The 14933-nt window shown below is 42.4% G+C and overlaps 1 protein-coding gene across 1 annotated transcript; it reads right to left on the bottom strand.

The window, feature by feature from the left end:
- Positions 1–218: 218 nt before the first annotated feature.
- On the bottom strand, positions 219–10360 carry LOC137340898 (uncharacterized). The gene is made up of 8 exons (XM_068003700.1): positions 10113–10360; positions 9290–9393; positions 8038–8165; positions 7693–7860; positions 6256–6464; positions 5075–5178; positions 4023–4141; positions 219–404 (listed from the first exon to the last, which is right to left on the bottom strand). Exons 1-8 carry the CDS (start codon positions 10358–10360, stop codon positions 219–221), a joined length of 1266 nt encoding a protein of 421 aa, XP_067859801.1.
- Positions 10361–14933: the final 4573 nt, after the last annotated feature.

Raw genomic sequence — 14933 nt, forward strand, 5'->3', positions numbered from 1 at the left:
CACACAGCACTTCCAACTATTAAAAAGATTTTATTTTACAATATTAATAACCATTATTATGGAGCACCTTGAACTTTAGAGCATCATTCTATTGGTTAATAGAACCGGACAACAATTTCATTAACATGCTTGGTATTAACAGTGGTGAACACTTTGGAAACTAAACAATTAATTTGGAGAAATTGCTGAATGGGGGATGCTTTTAAACAGATATTGATCTAAAACTGATTGAAATAGTCTCCTACCTGATTGACAGCAGTACTGAATGTGTTGATGAACTCAGTAACAGTGGCACTAGTGATGTCTCTGAAAATTTTCCGCACATCATCAGCGTTTCTCAATGTCCCGTTGTTACCAGCCAACTCCCCCAGTTGAGATACAGTCAGAAATTTTACTGCATCAAGCTGTGAAAAATGAAAAGAAAACAGCATGTGAATCCTCTGTAACTAATCTGCTGCCAGCCTATTTGAGAAATATGCTGAATATGACCTTAGTGAAATATTATAAATTCAAAAATTTAGCTCAGGTAACCCAGGCAACAGTCCAATTCATTACATCCAATTCATTACACCAGCTTCATGTGGTCAGACTGAAAAAATATTGGAACCATTTTCGCCAAACTCAAGAAATTCTGCTTTTGCAGCAGTTGAAGCTAGGTGTATCTACAGAACTCTGACTAGCACCTTAAGGAGATCAACCAAGTCCAGTTTGCTCGTTGTTAATCGTTGTTTTAAAAGACATCCGAATTCTGGACATCCCATAATTCCACACTTTACTAGTAAAGATCATCATACAAATGCAGTTGAAACTCAATTATGCATCATTATGGAGCAACTCCAACAAGAGAGTCTAACCACCTCCCCCTGACATTCAATGGCATTACCATCACTGAATTCCCCACCATGAACATCCTGGGGGTCACCACTGACCAGAAATTTAACTGGACCAGCCACATAAATACTGTGGCTACAAGAGCAGGTCAGAGACTGGGTATTCTGCGGCGAGTGAGTCACCTCCTGACTCCCCAAAGTCTTTCCACCATCTGCAAGGCACAAGTCAGGAGTGTGATAGAATACTCTCCACTTGCCTGGATGAGTGCAGCTCCAACAACACTCAAGAAGCTCGACACCATCCAGGACAAAGCAGCCCACTTGATTGGCACTCCATCCACCACCTGAAACATTCACTCCCTCCACCACCAACGCACCATGGCTGCAGTGTGCACCATCTACAAGACGCACTGCAGCAACTCGCCAAGGCTTCTTCGATGGCACCTCCCAAACCCGCGACTTCTACCACCTAGAATGACAAGGGCAGCAGGCGCATGGGAACATCACCACCTGCATGTTCCCCTCCAAGTCACACACCATCCTGACTTGGAAATATATTGCCGTTCCTTCATCGTCGCTGGGTCAATATCCTGGAATTCCCTTCCTAACAGCACTGTGGGAGTATCTTCACCACCCGGACTGCAGCAGATCAAGAAGGCGACTCACCACCACCTTCTCAAGGGCAATTAGGAATGGGCAATAGATGCTGGCCTTGCCAGCGACGCCCACATCCCATGAATGAATAATTTTTTTTTAAAATGCCCGCTGGTGGTTAATGGAAATTGGCAGAAAATTGAGAGTCTCCAACGCTTCTTTCAACAGACATATTTTAATTGAACGTTTTTCTTCATCAGTTTTGGTTGTCAGACTCCCACTGATCTGATCTGGAGCCCTGATCCCCATGAAACATCTGGTTGAAATTTGAGAGTGCAGAGTGATGGATATTTGAGGCTACAGTGCATACACTGAATGTGTGGTATGTCCTTCTCTTGTTCTTGTGTTATTGTAGAAGATTTGGATAAAAGGGAAAAGATACCTCATTGGTAGCACCAATGTTATCAATCTTGGGTAGAATTTCCTTGCAGGTTGTCCCGAATGTCCGCTGTAACTTCGGCAGATTCCCAAAATAAACTTCATAAACAGCCATGGAATGTGGAATTTAGATATAATGTGCCTATCTGGTCAATATTATATAGGTGGGTATAGTATATGGGGGTACATTATTAAATAGTACTGATACGGATAACATATTACTGTACTGATAACCTAATTTACATGTAAAGCAGGCAAATTAAAAATTATATTAATAAATGTTCCTTATATATTCTACATATTATACTCTTAAGATTCAACAGGCTACTTGTCCATATTTTCTTTAGTCAAGGTTTATCATTTACTGACGAAAGATTACTGAGTAACCAGATTACTGTACTTCATGAATCAAAAATAATGACCAAGATCAAATAGTCATTGAAATTTAAATGAGAATCAGGCGCTTTGATTTTATTGGATGCTCCAGGTTTGCATGGGAGATTATAGTAAGGAAGACACAAGGGATTTGATTCATATACCAGAATAGGTTCAAATGAAGAAGGAAGGCCCTTTCACCCACTTGAGCTCATCCTTCTGGAACACCAACCCAACTACTTCTGAGTGTCCTGGCCTCAAGCACTCTTGCCGCTAATCAGTTCTAGCTATTAATCACATTCTGTGTAAAGAAATACTTTTGAACGCCTCATATCCTATGAGTACGTTGACTCAAAATTAGATACCACAAGTGAGATATAATTCATATCTCAACTTGTCATAGTGCAAACTGTTTAAATCATATCTCAAAAACAAGTTGATCTGATAAAGAAGTAAAAGTAAGATTGGTTGAATGTACTCCATATTATTTTTTGGTTTGATTTCAATAAAATTAAGGCAAGGAAAGTGCTAAGAAGTGACCTGGTTAAGAATGTTTATAATTTGAAGCTTCTCTTCAAGTGAATTAGCAAAGAAAAATAGTTCCAATCATTATATGAGAAATAATTCATGGAAACATTATCCAACTATCAACTCAAATATGGATGTGGAGACTTCACTTATATGGAAAGACTAGAGAAGCTGGGATTGTTCTCCTTACAGCAGAGAAGGTTAAGGGTAGATCTAATATAGGTGTCCAAAAATAAGGGGGATTTTGATAGAGTAAATCAGGAGAAACTTCACACTGGCAGGAGGACACAGATCTAAGATAATTGTCAAAAGGACCAGAGGGGAGACAAGGAGAATTTTTTTTATGCAACGAGTTGTTATGATCTGGAATGCACAGAAAGGGTGGTGGAAGCAGATTCAATAGTAACTTTCAAAAGGGAATTGGATATATACTTGAAAAGAGAAAAATTGCAGGGCTATAGGGAAAGATTGTGGGAGTGGGACTAATTGGATAGCTCTTTTAAAGAGCCAGCACAGGCAAAGTGGCCTCTTCTGTGCTGTATGATTCCATGATCGGGGAGCGGGCAGGAAATTGGACATGAATTTAGATTTGAGGTTAGGATCAGATCAGCCATGATCTTATTGAATGGCAGAGCAGGCTCGAGGGGCCGATTGGCCTACTCCTGCTCCTGTTTCTTATGTTCTTATGATTCTTTGTTTGGAATTGATGTGTGCTATGTAATGGGGGATTTTTAAAAAATTCTGTGCTTGTTTAAATCTTAGCATCTATAGGGTAAATACAGTGCTCCCAGTGTTGAGCTGCAGTCAAAGTTGAGCATGAGATGGTGAATTATGACTTCAGTGTTGTAAGCCCATCTAAGGCTTACATTTTCTTTGAGCATGACTCAGTGCTATGATAGTGTAGTTAGTGTATTTTCTACATTACCAAAACTATATTTTGAATGTAAGTGGAACCAAGTCATGTGGTTAACACTTTGTTTTTATATTGAGCGACTGAACTGTCTAAAGCTTTTGTAGAACCACTGGCCATTTTGACTGTAGGTATGGTCTAGCCAATTGAAGCTGGCTAAGATCCTTCATCCGTGCAAGTTTGGGGTGGACAAAAGACACACGTTAGTACATCACTAACGTGTGCCTTTTGTCCACTCTAAACTTGACAATTCTTAGCCTAAGATATTGTGATAAAGCCCCAATAAGGCCCAGGAAAATAAATGTTTAAGCTTAAGATTACTTTCCTCTGTAATTTGAGTAACTTACACCAATGAAGTTCTTGTTCAAAGCTGTGAGATTCCTGTATGTGATAAATGATCGGAATCTGCCGAAGTTATTCAGGAGCCAAACCGTGCTTCCAATAGTACGAGCAGTGCACGCAGATGCTGCAGAAGTAAAGAGACAGATTACATCAAATCTCATTAAATAAAACAATGCGGCTCATTCCCTAAGTGTGTACTTCCAGGAGAGAGTGGCACGCACAGGTATTGCCTGTCGGGAAATCGGAGGCCTCCAGCCCCTGATTTTTCCATCTATAAATTTAAATGGGCAGAAAATCAGGGACTGCAGGCCAATAATTTTACACCAGTGCTGCCTGGGAGTACCTGATCAGGGAATCAGCCATATATATAGCTTGGAACACATTGTGCTCCATCAGCACCTTAAATCTTTGTCTAATTGTGTACCAGCCTGTGAATGGAGTACTTCCAAATTAATTGAAAGTTTAATGAATCCTAAACAAGGTTGTCCACCATCTAATAACTAAACTCAAAGTATAGGAGTGGCTCAGTAGCCTTGCAGCTCTGGCTCCCCAAAGTGATTGCTGGTTTAACATTCAGTACTGGTTTGAAACGTCAAACCATCTGCCATAGTTAAGATGAGTTTCATTACTTCTTGTCCAGACATCTAACTTCAATTTCTTGTTGTACAGGACTGTTCCTCCCCAAGTGTAGGGTCATAACTATTGCTTTCTATCACAGGAGGGCAGATGAAGATCAGTGTGGATTGTCCTGCCCTGCTAAAGCAGGTTTCATGAAGGGAAACTTGGGGGAATGGGGGAGCAAGGAGTGGGGGAGTAACAGTCTGAGAAAACTGTCCAATGATAGAAACAGAGTTACGCAAGTCACAATTCCAGTTTGGAATTCTGTAAAGTTTCTGAGCATTTCACCCATGCTAAGGATCTTGAGTAAGCTTGACCACTGTTTGTTTCATGAATTATTTCAAAACTTCCTTAAATGTACACTCAATATAATGGGGAAAATTGATGTTGCAGGCAAACAAGCCTGTCAGCATAGGACTGAAGGCTGGTTGTACATTACCTGTTGAATCAAGTTGGCGAGTCAGATATTTTACAATAAAATTGTAGATGTCCTCTTGTTGTGTCGTTGATAAGTCTGGATATAACTTGTCCAGACCTTTTACTCTACGAGCATAAAAATATACAAAACATTTCATGAAATTGTGTTTAACAGTGATCTAACGAAAGAGAAGCTTTTGATTTATCTAGTAATCACCCGGAAGTGAACCGTTCTTTGCTGTGTATTGTTTTCATTTTGTGGGAAAAAAAATAGCATTTATTATTTTCATGCTCTTGCGTGGTCCCTGCCAAAAACTAGGCAGTTATGAAGGCCTCCTCCTTGGCATCTTTTAGCAAGTTAGTTGCTCAAAAGTGCTCAAGAGAAAGCACAAACTTTGTAAGAGGGTGCTCATCCCTTTAACGCAGAAGCAGCATGAAAATAGCACGTGCGCATATTCAGTGCTTTGGATGAGAAAACAAATTGGATCCTTACTCAACAATTATACACTATTGGGGTCGATTTTAACTTCCCACCGGGCAGGAAAAGGGCGTCAGAAGGTCGGCTGCTTGGTTTGCACCCAGTGTGACTTCAATGGAAAGGAAAATCGGGCAGCACGTAAAAACGAGCAGTGCACCCGCTAATACCTGTTTCCCACCTAGCGGCAACAGTCAAAATCCTTGTGTTTCTTCGTGAAAACGTTAAGTGGCTAGGGCCCGTGGGAACCTTGTTTCATTTTGGTAAGAGTGCTTTTTTTTAAACGCCTTTTTTTTCCAGGATTTCTGCAGCTCTTCCACCGAAATTACACTGGATGAGCAGGAGAACCTCCGTGGAAATTTACCCCCCAGGGTCGAAAATATGCAACTTGCTCTGGTTCAAGGCCAGTGAATGTGACAATTGATAGAAGTTTCAGATGAATTCAGGGCCCCGCTATGAAGCCCTTTGGGACGTGCTGAGGTCATGAAAGGCGCTTTATAAATGGAAGTTCTTTCTTGCTAAGATCTTCGCAAGCCTGTCTTAAAGGTTTTTAACAATGACAATTATACCAACTAAATAGAATACAAAACAGGAGGAGTCTCGCATCAACAAGGTACAGTCCAGAAGTGACGTGCACACCCCACTCACGGGCATAAGTTGGACAACAGTTACCATTAAAAATGGCCTTTGACCTGAAATCACTACATAAACAACAGGCATATACTCACATGGCTTGGTAAGATTTGCAGGTTATGTTGGTGGGTATGGTGTTAAGCTCATTTCCTGTAATACTGGGTAGCAGCAGATGCAATCTGGTCTGGAACCAGTCAATATAGTCACTGGTATTGAATGTTGGAAACTGTGGTTCCAGCAGCTTTATGATTATGCTCAGTATCGTGTCCCTCACTGTCGTGTTTTGAATAGCTGTAATGCCCACCTGAAATGAAGGGAATGATACGTGAAGAGTCATTTACATGTCCCTTGTGAAAACAGCTGCAATAATTTTACATGAAAAATAAAAATATATTAGCTGAAAATGTGTGGCCATTCCTGTGTACTTCTGCCTTAATGTCTGTGGGGAAACACCGGAATGGTTGGAAACTAGGCCAGGACCTGGATAAGCCCATTCCTTACCTAGCACATAAAAGTCCAGGATGGCTTTTGGGGGGGCGCAGACTCCAACCACCCCTAACAAGGCTGCCATCATAAGGGGGTGAGGTCAGAACCTTCCAGCACCCCAGGCCTTCAATGTGACTTGGTGTATGGTTGGTTGGTCGGTGCAGGTACGCCTAGATAATACCGGCCATCCCAGGGGGATGATGTGCAGACCACTGGGAGTCTAGACCGGGATCAAGGCCTGAATCCCCCGAAGGGGATTAGAATATTTTTTCTCAAAAATATTTTTTCACTGGCCCCTTTGCCAAGCAGCTGGAGTAAAATCGTCTTTGTGGAGAGGGGCTCAATACCACGTCCCGCCACCGCCCCCCCCCCCCCCACCAAACAACTCTCCCTCCCCCCCCAACTTCCCCTGTAATTTCCGGCATGGATACAATGGTGGATGCCCTAGTGGCATGGACATCCATCAATGCCAGGCATATTAAGGGACCTTCCCCTAACTCTACGCACTTTGGCAGGGCCAGCTGCTAAGGTCTGGAGCTCACCTTCCAGCCATGATATAGTCAAGATAATTCACTGGTTCAGTGGCACAGAACGTGGGCCCATAGATACATAATAACATGGACTACAAGGATACAGGCTTGATCCTGAGCTCCCAATCAGAGGGTGCTGCTGTGGTAAGTCACCTATCCTCCACCTGGTACATCAACACAAAGGGAGAGCATCCTGAGGGAGAGTCGTTGCTGGGTGACTATCACCAAGATTTCTTCCGTACTTTATAAAGTTCACCATAAAAAAATTAGGTTGTCAAATATTATGTGGTAGAATCAGACACATTTTTGAGACACAGTCCCCTTCACTGCCCGTTGTAGACCCTATCCAATTTTCAACCCATAGAAATTAATGGGACCTTCCCCTAACTCTACGCACTTTGGCAGGGCCAGCTGCTGAGGTCTACAATAGGCAGGCAATCTGCTCTGCCCGATGGTAAAGGTGGAAATTACCCTCGGACACTAAAAATTCCAAAGACTAAAGGAAACCTGTCTCACCGATTGTGTATCATGAATAAATTGGGTGAAGTAGGCGACCAAGTCACTGAAACTTCTGCTTGTGAAGGTATTGAGGATCTGGCTGATTTTATCTGTGTTATTCAATGCATCGGAGTTCACAGTCAATCCAGAGAGTTGTTGCGGGCTGAGGAGGTCCAACACTTCAAACTAAAGAAATCAAAAGGTGTTCAAATGCAGCCTCAATGACATTTAAGAGCCACAAAAATATATAAAAGAAATGGGGTTTATAATTGGAGACCAGAGATCCTTGTCTGACTGAGGGACCAGAGATCCCTGTCTGACTGAGGTCTGTATAAAATAGATGTCATAGTTTCAATAACTTACACCAGAAAAGTTCTTATTCAGTTCTGTGAAGTCGCTGTAGTTAAATTGTGCCATGAATCTAAAGAAGTTATTGATTATCCATTCATGGGTTCCATTAGCGTTCTCAGCACATGCAATACCTAGGGAACCTGCAGGAGAAACACTAGTGTTGTTAGCTGCATGATTTCACACACAAATCAAGTTATTTATACAATTATAAGGCAGTAATGCATGGTTCTCTTGTTTTACAGTAATTTATTGCACTTTATTTTGTATTCCATTACATGGATACATAAAGTTCCAAATGGCTCCATAGTAGGCACCACTCATTCTGTACAGTGAACACTGTTCTCCTTCCAGTCCTGGCTTCCGCTCATAATACTCCAATGGTACCAGAAAGTTCCCAATTGAGAAAGGACGAGGTGAGCTACCTACCAATGTGCGTTACTGGACAGCTCGCTTCCAGCAGTGAGATCCAAAAATAAGTTTTGAGCAGCGTGCCTTTGACTCTGAATGAATAGGGACGATCTTCCTCTCCCTCACCTTGTGCCAGATTCCACATAGGCACAACATTCCCAAAGTGCCCTATGCCTTCAAAAGGCCACTCTTCACCTGCATTTCCTCTCATGGACCATTAAACTGGCTCCTCCTCCCCAGGTTCAGACCTGTCCTGTGGCAGAGCCATTCGCTGGAAACAAGAGTGTGGTTGAAAGCTTCTGGCCCCTGCTCTTTGGGTTGCTCCTGGGCCCTCCTCAGACTGAAAGAGCTTGGTGCAAACCTCACTACCAGTTTCTTTTGGGCTACCAATGTATCTGGTTTCCCCATTGATAGGTGGGAACACCCCATCTCGCCTCATTAACACAGCAGCGTTGGTGCAGGCCCAGTTTTGCCCATTTTAAGCAGTGTTTAAAAACCTAGGCAACCTACTTTGGGCAGAGACATGATGTAATGGGTCTCCGCCACCAACTGCTCTCTGCAGCATTCGGGAACTGAGCATTTTCCAGGTGCAGCAATGAGGAAGATCAACCTTACTATCTCCTCACGAGATAGAAGAAATCAAAAGTAAACGTTTCCACAATTTTTCGAGTGGAGAATTTCAAAATTAAGTATTTTCCCCACAGTCTTTTTTCTCTTCAGCAATATCAAGTTTGCCTCATGTGAAAACATCTCGCTGCATAACCTACAATATTACATTAAATGGAATTTTGTCATGGTGTGATTGGATTTCTTTTGTGAAGCATTTATTGGCAAAAATGAAAAATTAATACATTACCTGATAAACTGAGTTGGAAATTCAGGAATTTTTTACCAAAAATGTAGATCTCATTGTACTGTGACAATGTAAAATTTAGGTATAAACTATTCAGCCCTTTCAATCTGTAGAGATAAAAGAAAAGATATTAAATGGTATGAATCTGAGGTCTGTATCTGCATATTTGTTAGTTAACTATGTTTTTAATCACATGTGCTCCTGTGTCTGCGGCTCCTGTAATGGGGATCTCTCTCTCTAGTACAAGCCCCTGTCACACCTGCCACTCTTCTGCTTTTCTTACTCTTTTCCCCTCTATGGCTAAATCTGGAGAGAGTTCAGGATGCAATTATAGAAGAAATAAAAGCAGTTCATTTAAAACAGCAGTTTATGTTTCAATTGTTCCTCTAATTAAAGTTCTGTGTAAATGAGTGGTAGGGGACATTCTAAATGTTACCGTAATCAAACCATGACATTATTTATTCTCATTATCCTCCCTATTATGGGGTGCTCAAAATGGTACTCAATACTCCAATAGCAACTTAACTAAGGTCCTGGAGGAATTCAACATTGTCTCCTTGTTTTTTGTATTCTATGCTTCCACATAGAAAAACAAGGATTCAGTTTGCCCCTTTTATAGCCTTATCTACCTTTAATGACCTGTGTATCTGCACACCACGTCCGTCTGCTCCTCTACATTTGGGTGGAATTTTCCGTCATGGCCCTGCCTGAAATCGGGCAAGATTATAGCGAAGAATGACGGAAAAATGTCTGTGGTGAGGTCTATCAAGCTGAACGGAATTTGCTTCCCTTGCTCCCGCCAGCACCACTGCTGGCCATTTCTTACCCACCCACTGCATGTAAATGGCAGTGGAGGAGTGGGGCCTGGGTGCACAGTGGATTTTCCTCCTGTCCACCCAACTTACTGCCACTTCCTGGGGCCATCAGGTGGAAGGTCTGCGGTAGGCCTTGGGAAGCGGGGTAAAGGAACTGAAGTCTACCAATGAAGTGAGAGGGCCCTGTAGCTGCCTCTTCTCCGTCCAAGTCAGACCCTCGTTCTCGGTCGAGGCCGGTCAGTGGGATCCTTGCTGCCATCTTTGGGGCGCTTTTTCCCCTTTAAGGTCCCTCATCACCTCTTCTGGTACTGCAGTAGCATTCCCACTGCACCAACGCTTGGATTTATCACCCTCGCACATCGGGGTAGGGGCAGATTCAGAGGGGCAAGAGGAAATCCCACCATACTGGTACTCCACCCCAAAGAGGAGAATTGCCCCGTAAAGCCTTACCATTTAAGGAGAACTTTCTCTCTGCTTACTTCCAAACATTAAACTATATCCGCCAACTATATTTTATCGGATCAACAGATTGCATGTCAGGATAGTGTCTTCAACTGTATTACCTCAAGACTTTATAAACGTAAAATATTTATGCCATGTGTGCTCTGGTGTTCAGGGCATTATGACACTTGAATCAGGATTATAAAGATCTTGTGGTTCAGGTCAACACCAGTTCAATCCAGCAAAAGGCAAATTTAAGACTGATGTCAGGAGTAGATGAGATAGATGTCCAGGTAAGTAGTGAGTACAAAAGCCCTGGAATCATTTAAACAACAACTGGATGCCGCCAGGCAGGGACTTAAGATTCTTTCTGGAAGATAAACTAGGATGGTCCACATTTAGTGATCCCAATGCTCAAAATACAGCTGTCAAAGTCTCAAAATAGTATTTGAACTATTTTATTCAAAATAAAGGCAGTGAGGTAGATCTTGACTTTGTACAATAATCGACTTCAATGGAAATAATAATCGGGAGAGATGTAAAACAGGTTGCCAATTTGCTATCACGCGTCTTACTCTATCGCACAAAGTCAAGACCTACCCCAGTGTGTAATATAAATAAGATCCTAAAAGTAGTAAATGAGCTTCATTCATAAAATATCACTATCAAACCGATGTACTCAAACATACACAGTCAGTGCGTTGATCTTTATTTGCTGAAACTAAGAAGGTTCCCTCCCAATAAACCCTGTACAGTGTGCACTTTATACTCACATGGCTCGATATGATTCACATGATATATTAGTGGGTAAACTGGCCAGCTCCTTGGCTGTGATACTGGGCAGCAGCAGGTGTAATCTGTTCTGGAACCACTTGGCATAATCTGTGGTGTTAAATCTTACAAACAGGGGTTCCAAAAGATGCATGATCCTGCTCAGCATTGTGCCTCTTACTATCGTGTGTTGAATGGCTGTAATGTCCATCTGAAACAAAAGGTAGAGTTACGTTGATTCTTTGACAGTACAGTAGCAATTTACATGAAAGTAAAATATAACTGAGGTAGATTTTCATCTTCACTGCCTGGGTGGTAATCTGACGGGGCAGATCACATGCCCTTTATAGGACCTGCCTGATTTTCATTCCATTCATTTTACTTCTATAAAGCTGTTGAGACTAGGTCAATTGAAAATTTCAAAACTAAGATTGATAGATTTGTTAGGCAAGGGTATCAAGGGTTACGGAACCAAGGTGGGTAGACGGAGTTAAGAGACAGATCAGCCATGATCTAATTGAATGGTGGAACAGGCTCGAGGGGCTGAATGGCCTACTCCTGTTCCTGTGTTAATATAAAGGGCTGTGGAGACAAAAATCTACCCCAAAAATTATCATTCTATTCTGACATTTCCTACATTTTAACAAAATGCACAACATCTGATGTCCATCCCTTTAAACACATTTGCGGTGTTTGGTAATCATTTTTTCTCTATCGATTAACGAAGGAAAGACCACAAGTTCCAATAAGCATCAACTAGTAGACTAAGAAGCAAGCAATGCAAATACTTCTTAGTTACATCTGTGGTGTATGGGAGCATTCTACCTTTTTCTCTGTTGCTCCTGATCCTATTATTCGTACACATTGTAGTTACCAACACAAACTTGGCTTCAACGCAAATAAAAATTGGGAGAGATGTAAAATGGGCTGCTGACTCACTATCACCCGTTTTGCTCGATTGCACAAAGCCAAGATCTACCCCACTCACTGTTACTGCCCGTACTGATGCCAGTTGAAATGTAAAATGTTTCAGCACCTCAGTTCACAAGCTGTGCTGTAGCATAACTGAGTGTGATGCCTAAAGCACCAACTTAAAGCTATTTTTTCTTTACTTTTGGTAAGCACTGGTGCTTTTGCTTTGACTTCAATAAGATGGGATCAGTGCTATGGACACAAAATTCTAAGAATTTCCAAAACATCTCTTGCTTAATATTTTGGTAACCTTCTGAGAATAAGGGAAAACAAAATTTTAATTTTATTTGGTGAAAAGCATGGATTCTTCTCTCTCCCTATTCAAATGTTTATTGATGAGGAAGCGTAACAATTCAAATTGAAAAATGCTACATGTAATAGAACCAATATCAAAGTTGACAAGGAAGCCAAACACATCCAAGGAATAACGTGAAGGTATCTTACCGCTTGTGTATCATCAATAAATTGGGTAAAGTAGGCAATCAAGTCAGTGAAGCTTCTATTGCTGAGGGCGTCAATGATCATATTGATGCGAGATACGTTATTCAATGACATTACAGTCAGTCCAGAGAGTTGCGGTGTACTGAGAAGGTCCAGTATTTCAAACTACAGAAATCAAAAGCCGTTATATAATACCAAGATGATATCATAGAATCTTAGAATCGTAGGGCAAGATTTTACCATGGAGGCGGGAAGGGAGCAGGGGGGAAGATAATCGGCTGCGAAACTGGAAGTTAAGTTGGCGGGTCGCAATCTGCGATCACGACCTTAATGAGGGCACTAAATTTTACTTCCAGGTTTCACGCCCGGTAGCCAGCCTGACTGACAGGCTGGCTGGCTGTCGGACAGGAATCAGAGAGGAGGGAAGGAGAGATCATGGGCTGTGGTGGATATGAGGTGGTGGGGGGGGGGGGGTGGAAGATATCGTGGGACTAGATTGATTCCAGGGATGAGAGGATTGTCCTATGAGGAGAGATTGCGTAGAATGGGCCTCGATTCTCTGAAGAATGAGAGGTGATCTCATTGAAACGTATAAAATTCTTAGAGGGCTTGACAGGGTAGATGCTGAGAGGCTGTTTCCCCTGACTGGAGAACTAGGGGTCATAGTCTCAAGATAAGGGGTCGGCCATTTAGGACCGAGATGAGGAAGAATTTCTTCTCTCAGAGGGTTGTGAATGTTTGGAATTCTCTACCCCAGAGGGCTGTGGATGCTCAGTTGTTCAGTATATTCAAGACTGAGATCAATGGATATTTGGACACTGAGGGAATCAAGGGATATGGGGATAGGAAGGAAAAAGAGTTGAGGTAGAAGATCAGCCATGATCTTATTGAATGGTGGAGCAGGCTCGAGGGGCCGTATGACCTATTCCTGCTCCTATTTCTTAAGTTCCTTTGAGGTGATCAGGTTGCCAGGAGATCGGAGGACGTTGCCAGAAGATCGGAGGACGTTGCCAGAAGATCGGAGGACATCAAGAGAAGATCGGAGATCGGGAGGAGTTTTGGCCATCGGGGAGAGGGGGGGGGTCGGCCGATCGCAGGGGTCCGGTCGTGCCAGGTGAGCTTGTTGGGCCTGGATGAAGCACTTCTGCTCCATCCAGGCCCACAAGCAGTGCAATAACTCTCCTCATGGATCCGGCCCTTCCACTCTGCTTTCACCTGACGTGAATCAGAAGCGATGGGAAACCCGAACGGGTAAGGTTAAATTTGTTTGACATTTGTAATACACAAAAATTTAAGTGCCTCAACAATCCCAATGAGGTGTTTTGCCCCTTTAAGTATCGGCCCGCCGGCTTTAAGTCGGGACGGGACTTCTGGGTTTCTGTTGTGCACAAGCATCCTAATGCACCTGGCTTAAACCCGGAAGTGGGCCCGTTGGAGCCAGGATGTGGTCCCGCTGCAAAAATCAACTATTTTTGCTACCCACCTGCCCCCAGCCCACCCATTCTTGGGGGTTAAAATTACCTCCATTGAATCAGACAGCACAGAAGGAGGCCATTCAGCCTATCGTGCCCATGTCGGCATTTTTGAAAGAGCTTTCCAATTAGTCCCACTCTCCTGCTCTTTCCCAATAGCCCTGGAACTTTTTCCTTTTCAAGTATTTATCCAATTCCCTTTTGAAAGTTACTACTGAATCTGCTTCCACTGCCCTTTCAGGTAATGAATTCCAGATCTTAACAATTTGCAGTGTAAAAAATGTCTCCCCATCTCCCCTCTGGTTCTTTTGCCAATTATCTTAATACTGAGTCCACTGGTTACTGACCCTCCTGCCAGTGGAAACAGTTTCTCCTTATTTACTCTATTAACCTATTTTAAAACCACTAAAAAAAAAGCAAAGGAAATTTGAAATTAGGCGTCAGCGCCAATATCTGTCTGGATTCTGTATAATGAAGTTTAAATAACTTACTGCAGAAAAGTTCTTGTTTAGAAATAATAAGGCTCTGAAAGAAACTTGTGCCATGAATTTATAAAAGTTCTTTAGTATCCAGTCACGGCTTCCAGTCGTGTTGGCAGCACATGGAATACCTGCGAAACCTACAGGGTAAAGGTCAACATTATTACCTGGACTAATTCACACAAGAGGCAAATTCCTTAGACAATAATAGGACAGTTATGGTGGAGTCTGTGACCCTCTGAGATTGTAACAGTTC

This window comes from Heptranchias perlo, chromosome 22, assembly GCF_035084215.1.
Source record: "Heptranchias perlo isolate sHepPer1 chromosome 22, sHepPer1.hap1, whole genome shotgun sequence".
Lineage (NCBI taxonomy): Eukaryota > Metazoa > Chordata > Chondrichthyes > Hexanchiformes > Hexanchidae > Heptranchias > Heptranchias perlo.

What these genes read in the sequence shown, in the direction of transcription:
- LOC137340898 (XM_068003700.1), bottom strand. Translation starts at nt 10,360, where the DNA reads ATGGCAGCAAGGATCCCACTGACCGGCCTCGACCGAGAACGAGGGTCT. An exon ending in TTTCCAACTCAGTTTATCAG is followed by an intron (nt 8,166 to 9,289) that starts GTAATGTATTAA and finishes TTTCTCCTGCAG; the next exon opens with GTTCCCTAGGTATTGCATGT. An exon ending in TGCAAATCTTACCAAGCCAT is followed by an intron (nt 5,179 to 6,255) that starts GTGAGTATATGC and finishes TTATGCTCGTAG; the next exon opens with AGTAAAAGGTCTGGACAAGT.